This window comes from Dama dama, chromosome X (genome assembly GCF_033118175.1).
Source record: "Dama dama isolate Ldn47 chromosome X, ASM3311817v1, whole genome shotgun sequence".
Classification (NCBI taxonomy): Eukaryota; Metazoa; Chordata; class Mammalia; order Artiodactyla; family Cervidae; genus Dama; species Dama dama.
Window position 1 is genome coordinate 78172865 of NC_083714.1, and position 20715 is coordinate 78193579.

General features: G+C 34.5%; 1 protein-coding gene across 2 annotated transcripts in view; it reads left to right on the top strand.

The window, feature by feature from the left end:
* The window catches only part of POF1B (POF1B actin binding protein), an 89705-nt gene extending 69114 nt beyond the window's left edge, over window positions 1-20591 (top strand). For both annotated transcript variants that reach the window (XM_061137200.1, XM_061137201.1), the window contains 8 exons: window positions 1316-1408; window positions 2240-2353; window positions 3171-3323; window positions 3875-3994; window positions 5370-5498; window positions 6307-6389; window positions 13335-13449; window positions 14811-20591. In XM_061137200.1, the coding sequence (XP_060993183.1) occupies window positions 1316-1408; window positions 2240-2353; window positions 3171-3323; window positions 3875-3994; window positions 5370-5498; window positions 6307-6389; window positions 13335-13449; window positions 14811-14816 (813 nt within the window). In that variant the 3' untranslated portion in view covers window positions 14817-20591. The remainder of the gene's footprint in view (window positions 1-1315; window positions 1409-2239; window positions 2354-3170; window positions 3324-3874; window positions 3995-5369; window positions 5499-6306; window positions 6390-13334; window positions 13450-14810) is intronic.
* Window positions 20592-20715: the final 124 nt, after the last annotated feature.

Here is a 20715-nt window from a genome sequence, read left to right on the forward strand (position 1 = left end):
TGACTTTTTATTTTGCTCAAATCTTCTTTTGTAGCAGGCCTCCTCTGATACTGAGCAACAGAGGAAGTGGGGCGACTGCTTATTACTGCCAGGTGGGGATGAAAGTCCAGGTTCCCTACTCTGCTTTTGTTGACAGTGCTTGGGGGAGTATCTCATTGTTCTTCCTGGGCGGGGGTAAGGAATTGTAGATCCCTACTGATAACATCCTGGTTTGGATGGGAAAGAGTGTTGTGGTAATGTTCCCCTCTTGGCTTCTACAGAAGCTTCACTTCTGTTGGATAATGATGAAAGTCCTGACTCTTCACTAAGAATTCACTAATTCCAATTAGGTGACTAAGCAGAGAGACTGAAGGAGAGATAGTCTAATTTCCCTTCTTGACTTTTGATGGTTTGGGTAGAGTAGAATATAGCTGCATTTTTTTCTATGATGTTTGGCTGGAGTAGAGTGGTTATTATCTAAATGCTATCTGCCTTGCTAGGCTGCCCTTTTTATGGCCCTTTGGCTAGAGAGAGCAGGCTTTCATAGGGACTTTTGTTGTCCATATCTTTGGTGTTTCTGGGTTACTGATTTTCCCAACATCACTCTGATAAGCAAAAAAAAAAAAAAAAAAGCCTAGGAAATCACTTCTGTATTTTTCCTTAGCTCCCAATGTTCTAAACCAGACTTCATTATTTTTTTCACCTTTCAGAGTCTTTTTATGTATGTTTTATACATAAATTCCAGGGCTTTCAGTTATACTTAGCAAGAAGAATAGAAAAGTATTTCTGCTCCATCTATTCAGAAACAGAAGTTGCCTGTTTTAAAATCATTTTTTCTTTGAAGAAATGAGTTTAACCTAGTGAAAGGATTTTTCTCCCTCTTTAAAATTTGAGATATTTTTATACTTCAAGCTTAAACTTAATTTGTATTATATTGTTCTCAACTCAGCCAAAACCCATACATTTGGCAGCACACTTAGGGAGATGCAATTTATTATTTGAAGATTGATTGTCTCATCTTTTCTAATCTTTAGAGAAAAAAAGTAAATTTGAGAATTTGCTGATATATTTCTATCATGAAAAAGGTGATACTTTATCATGGGAAAAAAGAGGCCCTTTTTCAAATAACATAGCTATGATCTCTTCAGGAATATTCCTTGGATTACTTATGCATGTTATTGACCAAATGCCCAGCATCACTATTCTAATATTGCCATATTAAAAATGAAGTTGTGAATAAGTTTGATTGTAGAGCAGAAAAATTAGATCACTATTACTTACATTGCCTGTTTTAAATGCTAGTAAAAATAAACCATCAATCGTTTTCTTCCCCTAGATGAGGAATATGTCTGATAAATCTCTCCGACTAGTGCTCTCCACATTCAGCAACATACGGGAAGAGCTTGGACATCTTCAGAATGACTTGACAGTAACATTTATTTTGATTTTTCTTTCCAAAGATTTTCTAGTTCTTAGCTTCCTAACATACAAATCAAAGCACTCAGTCTGCCTTTTAAAAATTTAGTACAATAATATTGTGCTCACCCAGATATAGTTATTTTCTTGCAACAGTTAATTGGGGTTGGAGGAGAGAAGTAAAGAGCTGTCCAGTGTGAAAATGAAAGAAACTTGGGTGCACACTTATTATTTAGTTTACCACTAAGGTAATTTAACACTTAAAGCCAGGGACTAGTTTGTAAAATTAGAATAATCTGACTCATTGATTAGGAACTTCCCCTTTTCTGTAATAATAAAGCATACTTTGAATTTTTTTGAATGCTTGAAAACTTCTATCTCTAAGAACTAACATTTTCTGATTTCTATTTTAATTGGTGTTCTTCATGACATTAGCTAGATACATTCAGAAGACTTTCCATACAGTGAACTACTCCTTGAGAACTTTGGAGTGGGTTTTTTATTTCTGGGTTCTGATGAATTCATTCAGACTCTTAATTTGAAAATTCACATCCTGCTGGGATTAACAAGGAGTCTTTGTGGATGTAAGAAAAAATGTTAAATAATTCAGAAGGTTCTGCTTTATTGCACTTAGGCTTCATCAAAATGTCTATCATGCAGGTTTTTAAAGTTTCAATCATTTTGTATCCCATATTTTGATCAACTTTTAGAATTCTGTTTTATTAAACAATTGCAAATGAAATAAGTGCTTATTTAAACATTTCAATGTAAATAGACCTTTGTATTATGTAACTGTTGACAAGTTTCTATAATTCTGAGTCATAACAAATAATTTTGGTTCTAGTCACTGGAAAATGATAAGATAGGACTTGAGAAAGACTTGGCATTCAAAGAAACTCAAATTAAAGAGTATGAAGAACTCTTGGCATCAGTGAGAGCTGATAATCGCCAACAGCAGGTAAATTGATATTTTCATTGATAATAAATTAAATTGATAGTTTTTCATATGCACAGTTAGCACATTGGAGTTATGAGATACAATCCAGGCAATTAAAATATGATGGACTAATTTGTTCATATGGGAATTGAGAGGCCTTGGGTATCTCCAGTTACTGAAGCCCTCTCAAAAAAATATATGGATTTATATATATATATATCTTAAGTATTTTAGATATGAAGTATAAACAATTCATAATTTTCTATTTTGTTGGGTGACAAAAATTATATAAATATTGAATATTTAAGTTCACTCACTCATTTGGTCTACTAGTGTGTTGCTAAAAAGGTTTTTGTAGATCTTAACACATGTTTGTGCAATGAGTAACTGAATGAATGAACTCTAAAAGTTTTCTACAGACATCTGAGCAGAGATGATTCTTAGGAAATCATAATAAATCTCTGAGGTTGATCCATTCCTAAAATTTGCTCCTGTGACAATCCCAAATTTTGGTTGAGTTTCCAGTAACCCTATACATAATCAGGCATAGGGTTATTTTGGTGCCTACCAGAAGGTAGGTTATCATATTGCCAAGGAGTAGCAAGAGTTTGCTAAATTGGTACGCTGAAAATTCATTTAGTCTTGATTCCTTCTCACTCAAGAAGGTAAGTGAGAGTACTATCTTTCATAGCTGACTTAATTTACCATTTAAGGATAAATATATAAGCAAACTGGGCATGGACAAATATTTCTTTTGTTTCATTGAATTAATCAACTAAAAGTACTCTCTCCTAAAAAGTAGAATCCATTTGTCTTATTTACTATGCATTCTTTACAGCAAGGACGTCAAGACTCAACCTTAAAATGCCAAGCATTGGAAGAAGACAATCTCTCTCTTCGGCATACGCTATCAGACTTAGAATATAGACTAAAAGAAGTGGAATACTGTAAGCGTAATTTAGAGCAAGAGAATAAAAATCTTAGAATGCAGGTATTCAAATTTTGTTTTAAGCATGTGCTATTGCCTTAATTATATCTTTGGTTATATATACATCCATGTGCTCTGTTAAGTTGCTACAGTAGTGTCTGACTCTTTGCGACTCTATAGACCATAGCCCCTCAGGCTCTTCTGTCCATGGGATTCTCCAGGCAAGAATACTGGAGTGGATTGCCATGCCCTCCTCCAGGGGATCCTCCTGACCCACGGATTGAAACTATGTCTTTTAGTCTGCACTGGCAGGCAGGTTCTTTACTACTAGTGCCACCTGGGAAGCCCATATGTGTGTGTGTGAGTGTGTGTGTGTGTCTGTGTGTGTATCCAATTCAATGCGAGAAAATACATAGACTGCTTTCCCATGATTTTACATGAAGTTAAGTCTTAACTCACTGCCATTTCAGTTGTATAGTGAACTTCCAAAAAATCCCTCTGATTATTTCAGTGTTTTGTTTAATTATGTGTTTTTTATCTATTAATGTTTTGTAATATAATATGTATTTCCTTCATAACAGTCTAATTACAGAAAATGATTTTGCCTTGTGTAGGTTTCTGAGACTTGCACAGGCCCGATGCTGCAGGCTAAAATGGATGAGATTGGCAACCATTACATGGAGATGGTAAAAAACTTAAGAATGGAGAAAGATAGAGAGATCTGCAAACTAAGGGTATGTAGATCCTACACTGCATAAATATACAGGTCTGCAAACTAAATTAAGGGAATGTAGATCCTACACTGCATAAATGTACAGGTCAGCACAGACTTTCTAATAAGATAATGTTATTTTCAAGTTTAACACTAAAGAAAAATCAACTGAAGGTAGAGTAGTAGGAGTCTGTTGTAGAACTTTTTGTTAAATACATATCATTGTGTAAAGAATATTGTTAAATTGTTTTGTAATTTAGCTTCATCTTTTCTAGGAAAGAAAAAAAAAGAAATTAAGTTGGGGTTGTTGGTTTTTTAATTTTTATTTATTTATTTGGTGATGGGGGAGGGGGAACACTTTATGATCCCACCTGAAGCTTGCTCTATGCAGGCAAGAAAATCTTTCAAGATTGTCCTGTGAAGCCACATTTGAATTCACAAAAATCTTTCTTTGACTTTGAGGGGTGATACATAGCAAGAGCTTTGTCAAGTGCAAGGATAAAACTGTTGAATTATGTACCTGTAATTGGCATCAAAATCAAGGTGATATTTGTGAGAATAATTGTACATTGCCGTGTTTTGTCATTCTAGGTCAAATTGACTAACCTTTAAATTACTGATACTTAATTGTAGTTATATAACTCAAATACTTTAATATAAAAACTGACCACAGAGTTTTTTTTCCAAATATAATGTACAATCTTTACCAAAAATCAAAATGAAACAAAATAGAATTTGTTCAAAGGGAAATCAACTTGCAGATTTCCTCCACTGGTTTCTTTTCCATCAGAATGTTACTAATAACACTTTAACCTAACAGTCATCTGTGCATACATAATGCAGTAAAGAAGGAAATGAACAGGATTTGGAGTCAGAAGACCTGTCATGGAGTTGCAGCTGTGTTGCTTATTAGCTGTTGCTCCTTTGTATCATTTAACATCTCTGGATCTCATTTACCTGTTTTGTTAATAAGGTTTGTAATAACACTTATCTCAGAGGGTTGCTGTGAGGATTGAGAGAAGTTACGCAGGAGGAATATGTTGTTAAGTGCAAATCATGATATAATATTAGTTACTGAGTTTTCCTTAATTAGTATTTGAAAGAATATAAACTGCCTGTTTTCTTAGCTTTATTTTAATTCTGTTGCCTAGGATTTTTACTTACATAATGCCTAAGCCTAAATTCTAAAGTCACCTTTAAAAAGTGAGAAATTCCTAATTGGTATTTCAATTCATATTCAACATTCATAAAACTCCAAATGTTTATAACTATTGGTATTTTACTCTTCATTTCATAACAAGCTGTATAACTTTATGTCACTTAACCTCTTTGGAACTCAGTTATCCATTTTGTTAAATGAGCATTATAATAGTTCTAACTTCTTTTTAAATCCTTAGACTCAATTAAATCAGTACCAAAAAGATGTTTCAAGAAGAGAAGGAAGCTGCAGTGACTTCCAATTCAAGATTCATGAACTGACAAGTTTGCTGGAAGAGAAGGATTCCCTTATAAAGCGTCAGTCAGAGGTAACAGAGAAGGGGTCAAGGTGGAGAGGAACCATACAACTCAGCCACGTGGGACAAACACTTCCCACAAACTGAGAAAAGACATATTTCCAAGACTTAACTTTATTTATAAAGAAGAATGCGAATGACTATGAAGAAGTAGAAGGCTCCATTTCAGGAGAAATAATTCAAAGGATAGACAGAATTGAAGCAAAAAAGTTATGCCTTTAATATTTTTAAAATGTTGATTTTCTACCTCATTAGCAATGAAACTTCCAAAAAGACTGAGTTGCTTCAGTAAGGGACTGTGTTATATTCCTTTCTATGACTATAGCATATGGCCCAAGATCTGTTATAAAATAGGTACTGAAGGAAGAAAGTATCCAAAATTGTGGTTAATATCGTATTGCTGTTATTGAACAAATGGAACTTGTAGTAATGTTCAGTAATAGATTATCTTTTAGGAAACAATATCTGTTTCCATATTGCAGTTTCAATACTTTTCTGCTATAGTTATACTTTTTAATCTTTTTCAACAGAAATTTTCACATATTCACCTTGAGAATCATGCCGATTCTATCTCATGTTATCCCTTAAGTATAGAAATCCTATACCAGTTAGTGGATTCTTGCAGAGACTTATAATGTAACTTATTAGGTATCATGAAGCAAGACTATATGGAATTCAACAAGTAGGATTGGAATATTCTTACATCAAGGCTTAAAAGGAAGGGAAAAATTATTCTTAGAACCTTTTAAAATGATCAGAAATACCTCTTACCTCATGTTTGTACTGTTTTCAAATGGTTATATTGTCTTTTATTTGTAAGGAACTCTCGAAGTTGAGACAAGAAATATATTCATCTCATAACCAACCCTCCAGCAGTGGAAGGACAACTATTACAACTAGAAAGTAATGTATTTTTAATGAAATTTGGATATGATTTTGGTTATGATATAATCCAAGTTATAGCATGTTTACTTGATATATACACCCCTAGACAGAGTTTGGTGTTTTCTGCTGGCCAGTAATTCTACTGAGGAATGAATGTTCACAAAAAGACGATAAAATTCAACAGCACACTTTCACTGTATTTATAATACATTAAATACAATGAAAGTAAAAAGCAAATAATTCGTTGTTTAACCAACCATATTAGTCAGGACTCTTTCAGTTGCACATGCCAGAAACCCAGCTTAAACTGGGAATCAGTTAATCCACTTAACTGGGATTGCTTGTTGTCCAAATGAATTTGTGTGATCAAAATATGTCTACAGAAATCTGTCTTTATCTTTGGGCTCTGTTCTTTCCTGCATAGACATCATTCTTAGGCAGCATCTCTTCTTATGTAATCAATATAACCATAACTTACATCACAGCAATTTAGCAAAATCAAATAGAAAGTGACTCTTTATGAATGCATTCAGCAAAAATCAAGTTTGGCTATTTCATATAAATGGAATAATGCAAAATGTAATCTTTGGAAACCAAAATCTTTCACTTCACATGTTTTCAAGATTCATCTGTGGTTTAGCATATGTCAGTACTTCATTGATTTTTGTTACTAAATCGTATTCCATTTTATGGATGTATATAACATTTTATTTATACATTCATCAATTGATGGAAATTTGGGCTGTTTTCAGTTTTGAACAATGCTATTGTAAATAGCTGTGTACAAATTTGTGTATAAATATGTTCATTTCTTTTAAGTATATACCAAGGAGTAGAGTTGCTGAGCACATAGTAACTCTGTTTAACTTTTGGAGAACTCCTAAACTTTTCCAAAGCAGCTGCACCATTTTATAGCTGTTAGCATTTGCCTTATATATTGTATTGCTTCTATATTGCATGCATAAATATATACAATTGTTATGTCTTCTTGGATTGATCCCTTGATCACTTTGTAGTGTCCTTCCTTGTCTCTTGTGACAGTCTTTATTTTAAAGTCTATTGTCTGATATGAGTGTTGCTACTCCAGCTTTCTTTTGATTTCCATTTACATGGACCATCTTTTTCTACTCCTTCACTTTCAGTTTGTATGTGTCCCTAGGTATGAGGTGAGTCTCTTATAGACCGTATATATATGGGTCTTGTTTTTGTATCCATTCAGTCAGTCTATGTCTTTTGGTTGGAGCATTTAATCCATTTACATCTAAGGTGATTATCAACTTTTATGTTCCTATTGACATTTTATAAATCATTTTGGGTTTGTTTTGTAGGTATTTTCCCCCTTCCTTTCCTCTTTTGTTCTCTTCTCTTGTGTTTCTTGCCTAGAAAGTTTCCTTTAGCATTTATTGCACAGTTGGTTTGGTGGTGCTGAATTCTTTTAGCTTTTGTTTGTCTGTGAAGCTTTTGATTTCTCTGTTGAGTCTGAATCAGAGCCTTTCTGGGTAGAGTATTCTTGGTTGTAGGTTTTTTTCCCCCTTTCATTACTTTAAATATATCCTGCCACTCCCTTCTGGCCTGCAGAGTTTCTGCTGAAAAATCTGCTGATAACCTTTTGGGGATTCCCTTGTATGTCATTTGTTACTTTCACCTTGTTTATTTGAATATTTTTTCTTTGTACTTAATTTGTGTTTCTTTGATTAATATGTGTCTCGGTGTGTTCTTCCTTGGGTTCATCCCATATGTGACTCTGCACTTCCTGGGCTTGGGTGACTATGTCCTTTCCCATGTTAGGGAAGTTTTCAAGTATAATCTCTTCAAATATTTTCTCAGGCCCTTTCTCTTTTTCTTCCAGGACCCTTTTAATTCAAATGTCAGTGCATTTAATGTTGTCCCCAAAGTCTCTGAGACTGTCCTAATTTCTTTTAATTCTTTTTTCTTTCCTTTGTGGCAGAGATTTCCACCATTCTGTCTTCCAGGTCACTTATCTGTTTTTATTCCTCAGTTACTCTGCTATTTTTTTCCTTCTAGTGTATTTATTTCAGTTCTTGTCTTGTTCATCTCTGTTTATTTGTTCTTTAGTTCTTCTAGGTCTTTGGTAAACATTTTTTACATCTTCTTGATCTCTGCCCCCACCCATTCTTTTTCCGAGATCTTGGAACATCTTTACCATCATTATTACTCCAAATTCTATTTTAGATAGATTGCTTGTCTCCTCTTCATTTAGTTGTTTTTGTAGAAGTTTATCTTGCTTCTTCATCTGTAACATATTTCTTTGTCATCTCATTTTGTCACTTACTATGTTTATGGTCTCCTTCCCACAGTCTGCATGATCATGGTTCCTCTTGCTTCTGGTGTCTGCCTCCTTGTGGGTGAGGTTGGTCCAGAGGCTTGTTCCATTATCCCCTTGATAGGGTGATCAGAGCTTGCCCTACATGTTGCGTGCCCTAGATATTGCTATTTGGTTGTCACTGCCCTGTCAGGGGTGGGGTCCGTTCCCTAGCTGTCAGAGTGGAGACCCTCAGATTTGTTTCTTAGCTGTGTTTCTGATCTGTGGTATGAGATAGGTAGGATTGAAGCACTCCCACTGGGAGAGAAGCCACTGAGTATTCCTCCTCTGGAGGTGTTTACCTGTCAATGTGCTCTGTTGTGTCCCCCTTTGCCTGTTAATGAACTTACAAAGTACAATGTTGTTGGTGCTGTTCTTGGTCCCACCTTAACTGTGGGTATGCCAGCAATTGGCCCTGGTGACTCCCAAGCATTGTTTTCATCAGGCCATTGGCTCAGATCACTGAAGTCAGGTCCTAGGACTGCATCAGCTGTGCACCTGGACCTGCCATGGGAACCACAGAGGCAGCTCATATTCTGGTCTGCCCCAACCTTCACATGTACATGCCCACAAAGCCCACAGCTGCTAAAGTTAGACTACTCCCAGCTACAAGAACCCTTGTCCTTTCAGATGTTTCACATGTACTGAATTTAGGAAGCCATCAGTGGAGGTGTAACTGAAGTTTTCACAGCTGTGAAGAGAGATTTCACCACTTCTTCCTTAGTCACACATCTCCTAGTTTCAGCCCATTTGGACAGATTTCCTAGTAGGGGGAGCTATCCTTGTCCTCCTAGGACAGCATGGGCAGGTCCTGACTCCCACTGATGGATTTTCTAGAGGAGCAAGTTTACCTACATGCTCCCAGGACAATGGGACAGCTCCTGGAACTCACTGGTGGATTTCCTAGTAGCAAGAGCTATCCGTGCTCTCCTGGGACAGCAGGGCAGTTCCAGCATCTGCCTGCAGGTCTGGAAGAGGTGGCCAGTGTCTGCCTCTGGAGCCCAAGATGGCGATGGTGACCCATGCCAGTCCCCAGGCCTCCAGTAGGCAGTGTCCTGTGCCTGGGAGCACTCACAGGGAAAGAAGCTCTTATGGTGGTCCCACCCCTCTCCTCATGTGCCTCCCAATAATGGTGTCTTCTTTCTCTGGTGGGCTCAGGCTTCCTCCCAGTACACCTAGACCTAGTTAGGTATAGTTTCCACACCTAACCCTGGTCCTCTCCCTGGGATTGAGCTCTGGAACCTGAACTTCAGCACCCAAGCCCCACTCTCACTGACAGAAGCGTGTCTCAGGTTGGGGGAACACAGATTGGCAGTGCCGACCCTCTGTGCAGGTTACTCTCTGTTTTGCCTTCCACAAACCTGTTGCTGCTCTCTCCCTCTTAGGCTCCAAAAGTCTCCCTCTGTCCAGTATGATCTCTCCACTGGTGAGGAGACTTCTCAAGGTGTGGGAAACTTTCTTCCTTCACAGCTCCTTCCCAAGGGTGCAGGCCTCTTCTTTTTCTTTTTCCTTTAGTCTTACCCAATTATGCAGAGGGGTTTTTTAAAGTCTTTTTTGGGGATGTCTGAGGTCTTCTGTGACTGCTCTTTTGTCATCATACTCCTTTTTATGTTTTCAAGACAAAAGATTTCTCTTTAAATTTTTAAAAATTGTGACATAATTAACATATAACATTATTTTAGTTTTGGATATACAACACAGTGGTTCACTATGTGCATATTTCTAAGTGATCACCACAATAAGTCTAGTTAATCCTCATTACCATCCATAGTTACAAATTTTTTGTGATAAGAACTTTTAAAGATTTAATCTTTTAGCAACTTTCAAATATACAATACAGTATTATTAACTATAATTACCATACTGGTCATTACATCCCAATGTATTTATTTTGTAACTGGAAGTTTGTACCTTTTGACCACTTTCACCCATTTGGCCCACTCCCTACTCCTCCACCTCTGGCAACCAGCAATATGTTCTCTTTACCAATGAGTTTGTTTTTTTTTTTAGATCCCATGTACAAGTGAGATAATATGGTATCTGTCTGTCTCTGTCTGCTTTATTTCATTTTGCATAATGTCCTCAAGGTAAATCTATTCTGTTGTAAATGGTAGGATTTCCTTTATTTTTTGGCTGAATAATATTCCAGTGTGTGTGTATGTGTGTGTACTAAATATACAATACATAATATTTTATTTATCTGTTCCAACATTGATGGACACTTACACTGATTTTATGTCTTGACTATTGGTAAATAATGTCACAATGAACATTAGAGTGAAGATACCTTTTAGTGTTTTCATTTCCTTCTGTTAAATACCTAGAAGTTAAATTGCTAGATCATATGATAGTTCTATTTTTAATTTTTTGAGGCACCTCTATACTGTTTTCTATAGTAGCTGCACCAGTTTGCATTCCCACCAACAGTGCAAAAATTTCCCTTTTTTCCACACCCTTGCCAACACCTGCTATTTCTTATCTTTTTGATAATAGCCATTCTAAGACAGGTATGAGGTGATATCTTTCTTGATATCTTTAAATTGTGTGCTTTCTTTCTTTGCTAACCGATCTAGTTAGAACTATATCAATTTTAGTGATATTCTTGAAGTTATTTTCATTATTGTATTTTATCTGTTTTATTGGTTTATTAGATATATTTCTTTTTTTATGATTGCTGTAAGTTTTAAAGTATTCCTTTTTATATTATCACAGTCTGTCCTCAAATAATGTATCTCATCACATGTAGCATAGAAATTTTATGGTAGTATACTTCTATTTTCCCTTCGTGATCTTTTTGCTATTTCTGTTATCCATATTTACTGTTACATATATTATAAACCTTCAAATACAGTATTTTATTGCTCTCAATAGTAAAATTATTTTTAAAATATTAAAACAAGAAAAACAATGTTTTATATTTACTCACATATTTATCATTTCTAGTGCTGTTCATTCTTTTGCTTAGATCCAAAATTACCATCTGATAATCATTTTTCTTCTGTCTTAGATACTTCCTTTAATATTTCTTGCCATACTGCTCTGCTGGTGAAGACTTTTCTTGGCTTTTTATGTCTGAAAACAGTTGTGATTTTGCCTTTATTATCCAGTTATTTTTGCTGTGTGTAGAATAGTAACTGGAGAGATTTTTTCTTCCCGTACTTTAAAGCTGTCATTCCACTGTCTTCTGACTTTCATTATGTCTAATATGAAGTTTGATGTTAATTTTATGATTATTTCTCTGAGTAATGCACTTTTTTCTGTTTATGAGATTCTTTATCACTGGTTTTCAGCAATTTGATAATGATGTGCCTCTATGTTTTTCTTCATCGTTATTTTTCTTGTTGTTCATTGAACTTCTTGGATCTCTGTGTTTAGTTTCTATCAAATTTGGAAAGAATTAGGTCATCATTTCTTCAATTATTTTTTTGTCTCCTGCTAATCCTATAATCCAGGATATATAATCCTATATCCTGTAATCCTTTGATTAGCATATATGAGGGCACCTGATATTTTACATGGCTAACTCATACTGTGTATCTTTTTCAGTCTTTTTTTCTCTTGTGTTTGAGTTTGTATAATTTATCCTGATGTCTGCAAATTTAGTAGTATTTTCCTCTGCAGTGCCTAATCTGTTGTTAATCCCACACAACATTAATTTCATCTTTATAAATCTGATGTATATCATGTATATCTGATGTATATCATGTATATCACAGATTCTCACTGTGTTCATGCTTTCCTCCAACTTACTGATTATACACATTATATATTTATTTATACTTCTAGTAGATGAAACCTTGTTTATTTGTCATTTCTTGGTTTGTTTCTACTAATTCACTTTTTTCTTTACCATGACTCATATACTCCTGCTTCATTCCATGCCTACTAATTTCTTATTCAATGCCATATATTATGATTTTACATACTTGAGTTCTGGATATTTTTTATAACACTAAGAATTTAGGAGGTTAGGTTATTTGGAAACAGTGTAATAATTTCAAGTTTTGTTTTTAAACTCTCAGAACAACTTGCAGTCTAGGACCAAGTCATCCCACTACTAAGGCAGTAGAAGTGTTTTGTTATATTTGCCTGATGCCTTCTAGTATTAGGAAGTCTTTTCACTCTGGTTAGTGGAACACAGACTGGAGTTCCCTTCACCAAGTGAATTCCAGGAATTTTAAGACTGTTCCTTTTCAGTGGTTCTTACCCCAGCCTCAGTAGCTTTTTCACATGCCTATACTGATCAGTACTCACCCAAAGACTTGTAGGGGAATTCTCTACAGATCCCTTCACCTCTCTCCAACTGTATAGCTCTCTCCTGTCTGGTATTCTGTTCTACAAATTCTGACTCCAGGCAGTGTGCTAGGCACTTATAGAGCTCATGTCATCTGCTTCCCTTCTTTGGGATCACTGTCTTGTGCTGCCAGTGGTCCATCATTGCCATGAGCAGAAATACTTCCCTCTTATTCTCTTGAAAATAATAGTTTTAAATCTGTGTACACTAAAAGATTTTCTTTTTAGAAAAAGTTAAAAGTCATTCAGAGACAAATTAAATAAGGAAAGTCAAAGTAGGAGTGACTAAAAAGTAATGAAGTTATTTTCTTGTCCAGCCTGTAAACTAACTTTTTTTTCCTATATAGGTACAGGACACAGTATCCAATCCTAGGCCTCTTGTATGATGACTATGAATATATACCACCAGGTAGTGATACACAAACTATTGTTATTGAGAAAACAGAAGACAAATGGACTTGTGTAAGTTCATGGGACATTTCTAGAGTATATAATTAGGGAGAAAAAATCCTAAGGCCATTGCGTTTTGTTAGCAGAGTTTCTCAGCCTCAGCACTATTAATATTTGGGGCTGGATAATTTGATGTGAGGGACTGCCCTGCACATTGTAGGACATTGTAAAACTATATAGAATCTGATTTTTAACACTATGATAATGACAGCCTTTTTCTTATGTTAAAATCTTCTTGAGTACTGAAAGCAGGTAAGACTAATCTATGGTTTTTAAAGTCAGGAAGTGGTTGGTTATCTTTGAGGGCTGGCACCCGATTGGAAGGAAACATAAGGAAGACTACTGGGGTACTAATAATATACTCTTTCTTGATCTGAGTAATGGTTGCATATATGTGTTGAGTTTAGGAAAATTCATTTAGTTGTACACCTATGTGTATACTACTTCTAAGTTTATTATATTTCAATAAAAGTCTTAAAATGCCTAAGTATATCATGATAAGCAACAGATAAATATATGTCAATCAACTATTCTGTAGAACCCTTTGAGGAAATTTTAAATGTAGATTTATAGTTAATAAAATACTGCAGGTGTATAATTAATAAATTACTGCAGATATAATTAATAAAATTAAATATCTAACTCACTTTAAACAATTATCTTTTGGTTGAACAAGCTCAAACATTTGAATAAATTAAAAAAAATTCAGAAAGCTGTTAGCTCTGAAGCCCTTCTCTAACTGTGGTCAAATCATTAATCTTGTATATATGGTTATCTATCATCAGTGGAAGCAACCAACATTCAATAGCCCTAAAATAAAAATAATTTGAACTTTGAAATATATTTTAATATATTGCATTTCTTAGATCACTAATTAGTTGAGAATTACTTATTACTATTATTCCCCAGAGGTGGCATAAATGTGAGGACCTGCCAAATAAAGGGTCTATAGAATAATAGTCGTTACTTTTACCTTCATTAATAGCATACAGCAATGAACAGCAAACTTGATATCTGAAGGTACTAGATACTACTAGCAAGTTCAAAATGTATTTAAGTTCACAGATGATAAATGTGTATTTATCAGCAGAGACTTTTGGATATATTTAATCTCTAAATATGACACCAAGGAGTAAATCTACTTAAATCTTCCTCCCCTGTGCTTAAAGTCATTTGAAAATTATACCTTGACTAAAGTCAGATAAACCATTGTGTCATTGACTATACATATAAAAAAGTGCCAAAACAGCACCATGCATTTCCTTTGGTATTATTCGTATCAATGTACATAGTGTTTATAACTTTGGCCATATAATTATAATGTCTTAAATTAATTATAAGCCAGTTCTAAACTATTTTTTTTTCTTTTCTAGCCATGAATGAATCCCCAGCTCAAAGGAATTTTTTGTGTCTTCATTAGTACTTTATTTTTTCATAACTAAAGCCAATCAATATTTTAAACCATGCTACAACCCTGCAAGTCTAATGGAATTAATTAGTTATACAGATGACAGTTTCTCCAGCCATTTATAAGGCCTGAATCCTATCACATTCTTTTATTCAATATAGCAACATACTAATTTTTAAAACTCAATTACAAACTGTAGGACTTAATCCACTCTTTTTCAATAGGGTGCTTCCTAGACAGAGTTAATTTTGTTGGGGTAGACATTTTACAAGTTATCTCACTAGAAGTTTTCCTATGATATAGAGACTTCCCTGGTGGTTCAGACGGTAAAGCGTCTGTCTACAATGCAGGAGACCTGGGTTCAATCCCTGGGTTGGGAAGATCTCCTGGAGAAGGAAATGGCAACCCACTCCAGTATTCTTGCCTGGAAAATCCCATGGACGGAGGAGCTTGGTAGGCTACAGTCCATGGGGTCGCAAAGAGTCAGACACGACTGAGCGACTTCACTTTCACTTTAGCTGCAGGAGTAAATACTATTTTTTAATGACAACAACAAAAAGCGATATTATTGAATTAAAAAAAAAGTTTAGTGCATGGTATATACAGAATATATTTGCTTTTCTCATATTAAATCTTGTGATTAAAATAGATGATTTATTACATGTACAAAGGAGTTACATTTATACTTCTTTGAGATAAAACTAAATCAAAGGTGATGGTTAATTTCATTTATTAGGGAAATGGGATAATATTTTTTAAAATACTTAAATCTACTAGATTGTACATTATGGTATTATGGTTCTAAGTACTTGTCCGTGGCTTAGCAAATCTGTTCTTTTGAAGCATATCATCCCCAAATGAGTACACCCACTTTCTTAAAAACAAATAACACTATATTGCAGTAGAGAGTGGAAGGAAGGTGGGCTTTTTTTTAAACTAGTGGTAGACAAAACAACATTGAAATACTGTGTAAAAGTGAAACACTTGATATCTGTATTCTACTTGGGAGAAAGAGATCTTATCATAAAATATTTAATGTATTTTGAAGTTGGTTGATTAACTGGGTTCTAATGATCTTATAAAGTGAACTAAAGTATTTTCTAAATATATTAGTAGATATGAATGAACTTTTAAAATTTCAACCCCTTTGGTTAAAGTTAAGAATTAGCAAAAATTAAAATGTTTAGCACTGAAACAAGTATACTATCAAGGGTGAAACAGACCACCAGCCCAGGTTGGATGCATGAGACAAGTGCTCAGGGCTGGTGCACTGGGATGACCCAGAGGGATGGGATGGGGAGGGAGGCGGGAGAGGGGATCGGGATGGGGAACACATGTAAATCCATGACTGATTCATGTCAATGTATGGCAAAAACCACTACAATATTGTAAAGTAATTAGCCTCCAACTAATAAAAATAAATGAAGAAAAATTAAAATGTTTGTATTCGACAAAGTATAGATTAAGGTAGCAAATAAATTTGGATTTATATGTGAATGAGGTTTTGCACTGAAATGTCTTTGCAAATATCTATATATAATTCTGTCATTCTTTATATTCTAATAATTATCCATTATACTAAGAAACTGTTAAGATAGGAACATATGAGGCACTATACTGAATCAGACCACAAATGAAAAGAAAAATGTTTTTAATATTTATACAAATATTCAAGTTAGTCTTGATATGAAGCAAAAAGTCTTATTTTCTTAATACTCTGACTAAAATGTTAAGCTCTGTAATGTGGGTTGGTACAATTCTAATCTTATTAGTGTTCTGTAACAGAATGAGCTATATAGTCCTTACCTTTTTTCCCTTAGTATAGGAACAACAAGGAAATTTCTCCTCTGCTAACTACTCATATATGTAACTGTAACAAAATTGTTATCTCCCCATTATACATTATGTAAGTGGAGGTTTTTAGTAGCCTGATAGAAAAGTGCTACCATAGCTGTTTTAAAATTAGAATGTGATTTTCCTAAAATATTCATATTAAAATAACAGTGCCCAAAATTTGGGCTCACTTTATCCATGCATAGCAAGAGAATGGGGGTTATAACAAGGTAATTATTATACTTAACAAAGTTATATGTATGTATTTCTTTTCCAATTTTTTATTAAGTTCAATAGAAACATGTGATTGTTTTCCTCTCCTAAGTTTCACACAGCTTATCTCTGAAAACTGCAGATATTGTCAGGTGAGGAATGCCTGTTTATCTAATTTCTGTTCCAGCATATTTTACTTTAGATGTTGAATGAAATGGAGACTGTGCAATGACATGCAAAGTTAATTTAAGTGCATAAATAAAATATGTATCTATGTGGTTTTTGTGGAAGTCCTAGTAGGAAAAATGCAGTATGGATGTTTAGCTTAGCTGTACATTTTGGTCAGAAAGTTACTATTCACATGAATACTTATGTTAGAGCTAACAAGCACCATAATAGAAAACTCTGATGTGGATTACTAGAGACAACACTTTAACATAGCTGGACCTCTCATTGATGCAGGTTTCTGCTTAAAATGAGAATTTCCTCACTTACAAACCTAGTCCTCTAAATTCCATAATTCAGTAAGTTCATAACTAGATGCCATAAAACACTCTTCCCATTTTTGTAATGTTTTAACTGTAATACTTTGTCTTTACAGAAACAGTACAAAAGGAACAAAATAAAGCTCAAAAAATTCATTGCTACCACTCAATTTAGATCACTTTAACAAAAAGCCATTCTCACTTCTCATTATTATAATCCACAAAGATAACATCGTGTAGGCATAATACCCGTGAACGTAAATAATAAGCTGTGAAAAGACTTACCTGCAAGGTCTCTCTCCCCCACTAGATACCATTACTAAATTTATTGGATTTCCATGGTACTTGTCCAGTAAAAAATGCAAAAGTACTTTTTTATCCATCTTAGGATAAATAAAATATATTTAAAAAACAAAGAATAAACCACATTTGTCTTATAAAACCATTAATCTTTAGTGACAAAACAAGACATACCACTTTTGAGCCTACAGAGGAACACTGGAATAGTAATATGACATAATTACATGATAGCCAGGCAGTCTTGGTAGTCTTGGATCAGTCTCTTGTATATGAAATATTAAGTCCAGAGTCTTTATGTTTGGCTTCCTTCCCATTTTTTTTATTAAAGTTTATGTTCCAGACATTCTTTATGTCAAGGGATAGACTTTATGACACATTACTTTAATAGCTGGTTTGCTAACACAATCAGTATTGAATACTCCTTCCCCAAGTGTGCCAAAATATAATAAATCAGACCAATTTCTTAAAATGGGAGAACATATAAGCTTTTTGAAGTAGTTTCCTAAAGGGGTCTGATGTGCCAGTTATGTTATGATGGGGAGGCTGGGATCTAGACTGGGTACCTGGGAGTTACATTATGGGTTAAATAGTTCCAATACTGCCAATTGGTCCAAATTTTAAAATGGAGATTTCCCTTTGGAATAGTTACTTGGGTAATGCTCAAAGAGAGAGTCCTAGCAACTGAAACAAGTCAGGTGAGAACATTTTTGAGATACCTAGTGCTAGAGCCTTGACCCTACAAAATCTAGAAGTTCTTTTATAGGGCCTCTAGATTGCCAATAACAATAGGCAGTTCCTATCTAAGAGGTTCCAAGGTTTTAAGAGAACTTTGTTAACCAGTATCATATTTACGGGCTAATTCTTTTAATAAGACAGGGTGGAATTATCTTGTGATATTATAGGGTTCTAATCTAGTTCTGCATTTTCTCTAAATGAAATCTTATGAGTCCTTAGTTTTGATAGAATTCCAGTTCTAGCCAATTCTCATAATAAAGGGAATTAGAAAGAACTGACCAAGAGGATTGTTTAGTTCCCCTGCCTTCATGTGAAATGTCTTCTTTTTCTGGAAGTAAGCATATTTAGAACTGTGTGATATCTTCCTTTAAAACTATGCCTGGTATGACAAAACCCACTGCAATGTTGTGAAGTAATTAGCCTCCAATAAAAATAATTGAAAAACAAACAAAAAAATAAAAACTATGCCTGGGATTTACCTCAAAATAAGCCAGTGAGACAATAGGGAATAAAAGTAAACCAATGAGGTGTAGGTGGGTTAAAGGAGTAAGGAAAAGTAGAAATGAATCAAAATTGACTATGTAAGTAATGATTGTTGCAGTTGGGTAATGGCTATATAGGGGTTCATTGTATTGTATATGGTTGAAAGTTTTTTTGCAATAAAAGTTATGTCATAGGTTTCTTTAAGGGAAGGTCAAGGTTCAAACTGGTGGTTTTCCTGTATGAGACATGAATTGAATTTGAGAGCTCTACCTGAATAATTCTTAATATTTTCCTCTCTATCATGGTATAGGCCACTTGGAAGTAACAATCAGACAAATCCATTTCCACATAATGATCCTGAACTGTTCTAGAAAAGTGCCTATTCTTTTAGTAATTCCAAAATGATTCCTCCTTCTTGTGAAGGTACTTTGACTTCATTTTTTTGTCATATAAAATAGGCCTGTCCGGGTAAAATCTGCATTTTTAAAGGCAATCTCTTGTTTGTAACATGGGCTGAATTCTTACCTGTTCTATCTTGGCTGAGGTTTTCTAGATCCAATTAATAAGAGAATCCATTTGCTTTTCTTCAGCCCCACTGTAGCCATGAATGAATGGAATAACCTCTTCACATGGCTCCCTGCTTCCCCTGACTTCTCTACAATACATTCTTCGCACAGCTTCCAAAATGATCTTCAAAATGTAAATCACATCACTCCTTTCCTTAAAACCCTCTGACTTCTTATTTCAAATTCTCACAGGTCTCATCCATTCCTTTCACCATGATGCAGCCAAAGCTTGTACCATCTCAGGTTGTCTGTATTTGCATGTTTCTCTGCCTTGAATGCTCTTGCACAAGATCTTCACATGACTGGTTTCTTCTTGGCACTCAAGTCTCAGCTCAAATGCCAAGTCCTCAGTATGGATTTCCTCATTATACTCACTCGAAATTGTTTAAGCAAAGCTGCCAAAGTGTACCAGAATTACATGGGGGGCTTTGTCTAACACCTCACTATTTCTATTGGTGGTTAACACATTGGCAGCTTGATAGAAATGCAGAATAGTAGACCCCAGCCCACACCTATTGAATTAGAATATGTATTTTAACACTATCCCTAGACAAACTATAGACATTGAAGCTTAAAACATTGGTCTAACATGTAATGGCTTTTTCTCTTAGTGATCATTAAAGAATAATTAACCCAACTGACAGAGTCTTAAGCAACAGTGCTATATATCTAGGTACATGAATTCTACTGAACACTGACTACTATGCTCATTTGCAGAATCTTTCCCAAAGCCTTGACTTAATGAATGTATATTGGTCTATGGGAACATAATTAGATTCATTTTTTAGGATCATGTTACTTAGATAGGCTAAGAATTTTTAGTTTTTCCTATAATACTAAGTCTCAAGTCTTAAGATGAGCAACTTTAAAGCATTCCATCATGGTTTTAACAAAAAATTTTGAGGAATAATCATGTTATAGCCATCATAACTGTTTAAATTCCTAGCTCATGTTGTTAATGCACAAAATTCTATAAAACATTAAACTGCAGACAAAAAATGCCTAAGAGTAATTTTAAGTAAAAAGTCTTTTTACTTAAGTAAAAAGTCTTGAAAGCAAGAATAGACATTATAACACAACTTTAAATAAACTCATAAAGCCTTTATGCACAAAATTCTATGAAACATTAAACTGTAAACAAAAAATGCCTAAGAGCAATTTTAAGTAAAAAGTAAAAAGTCTTTTTACTCAAGTAAAAAGTCTTGAAAGCAAGAATGGACATTATAACACAACTTTAAATAAACTCATAAAGCCT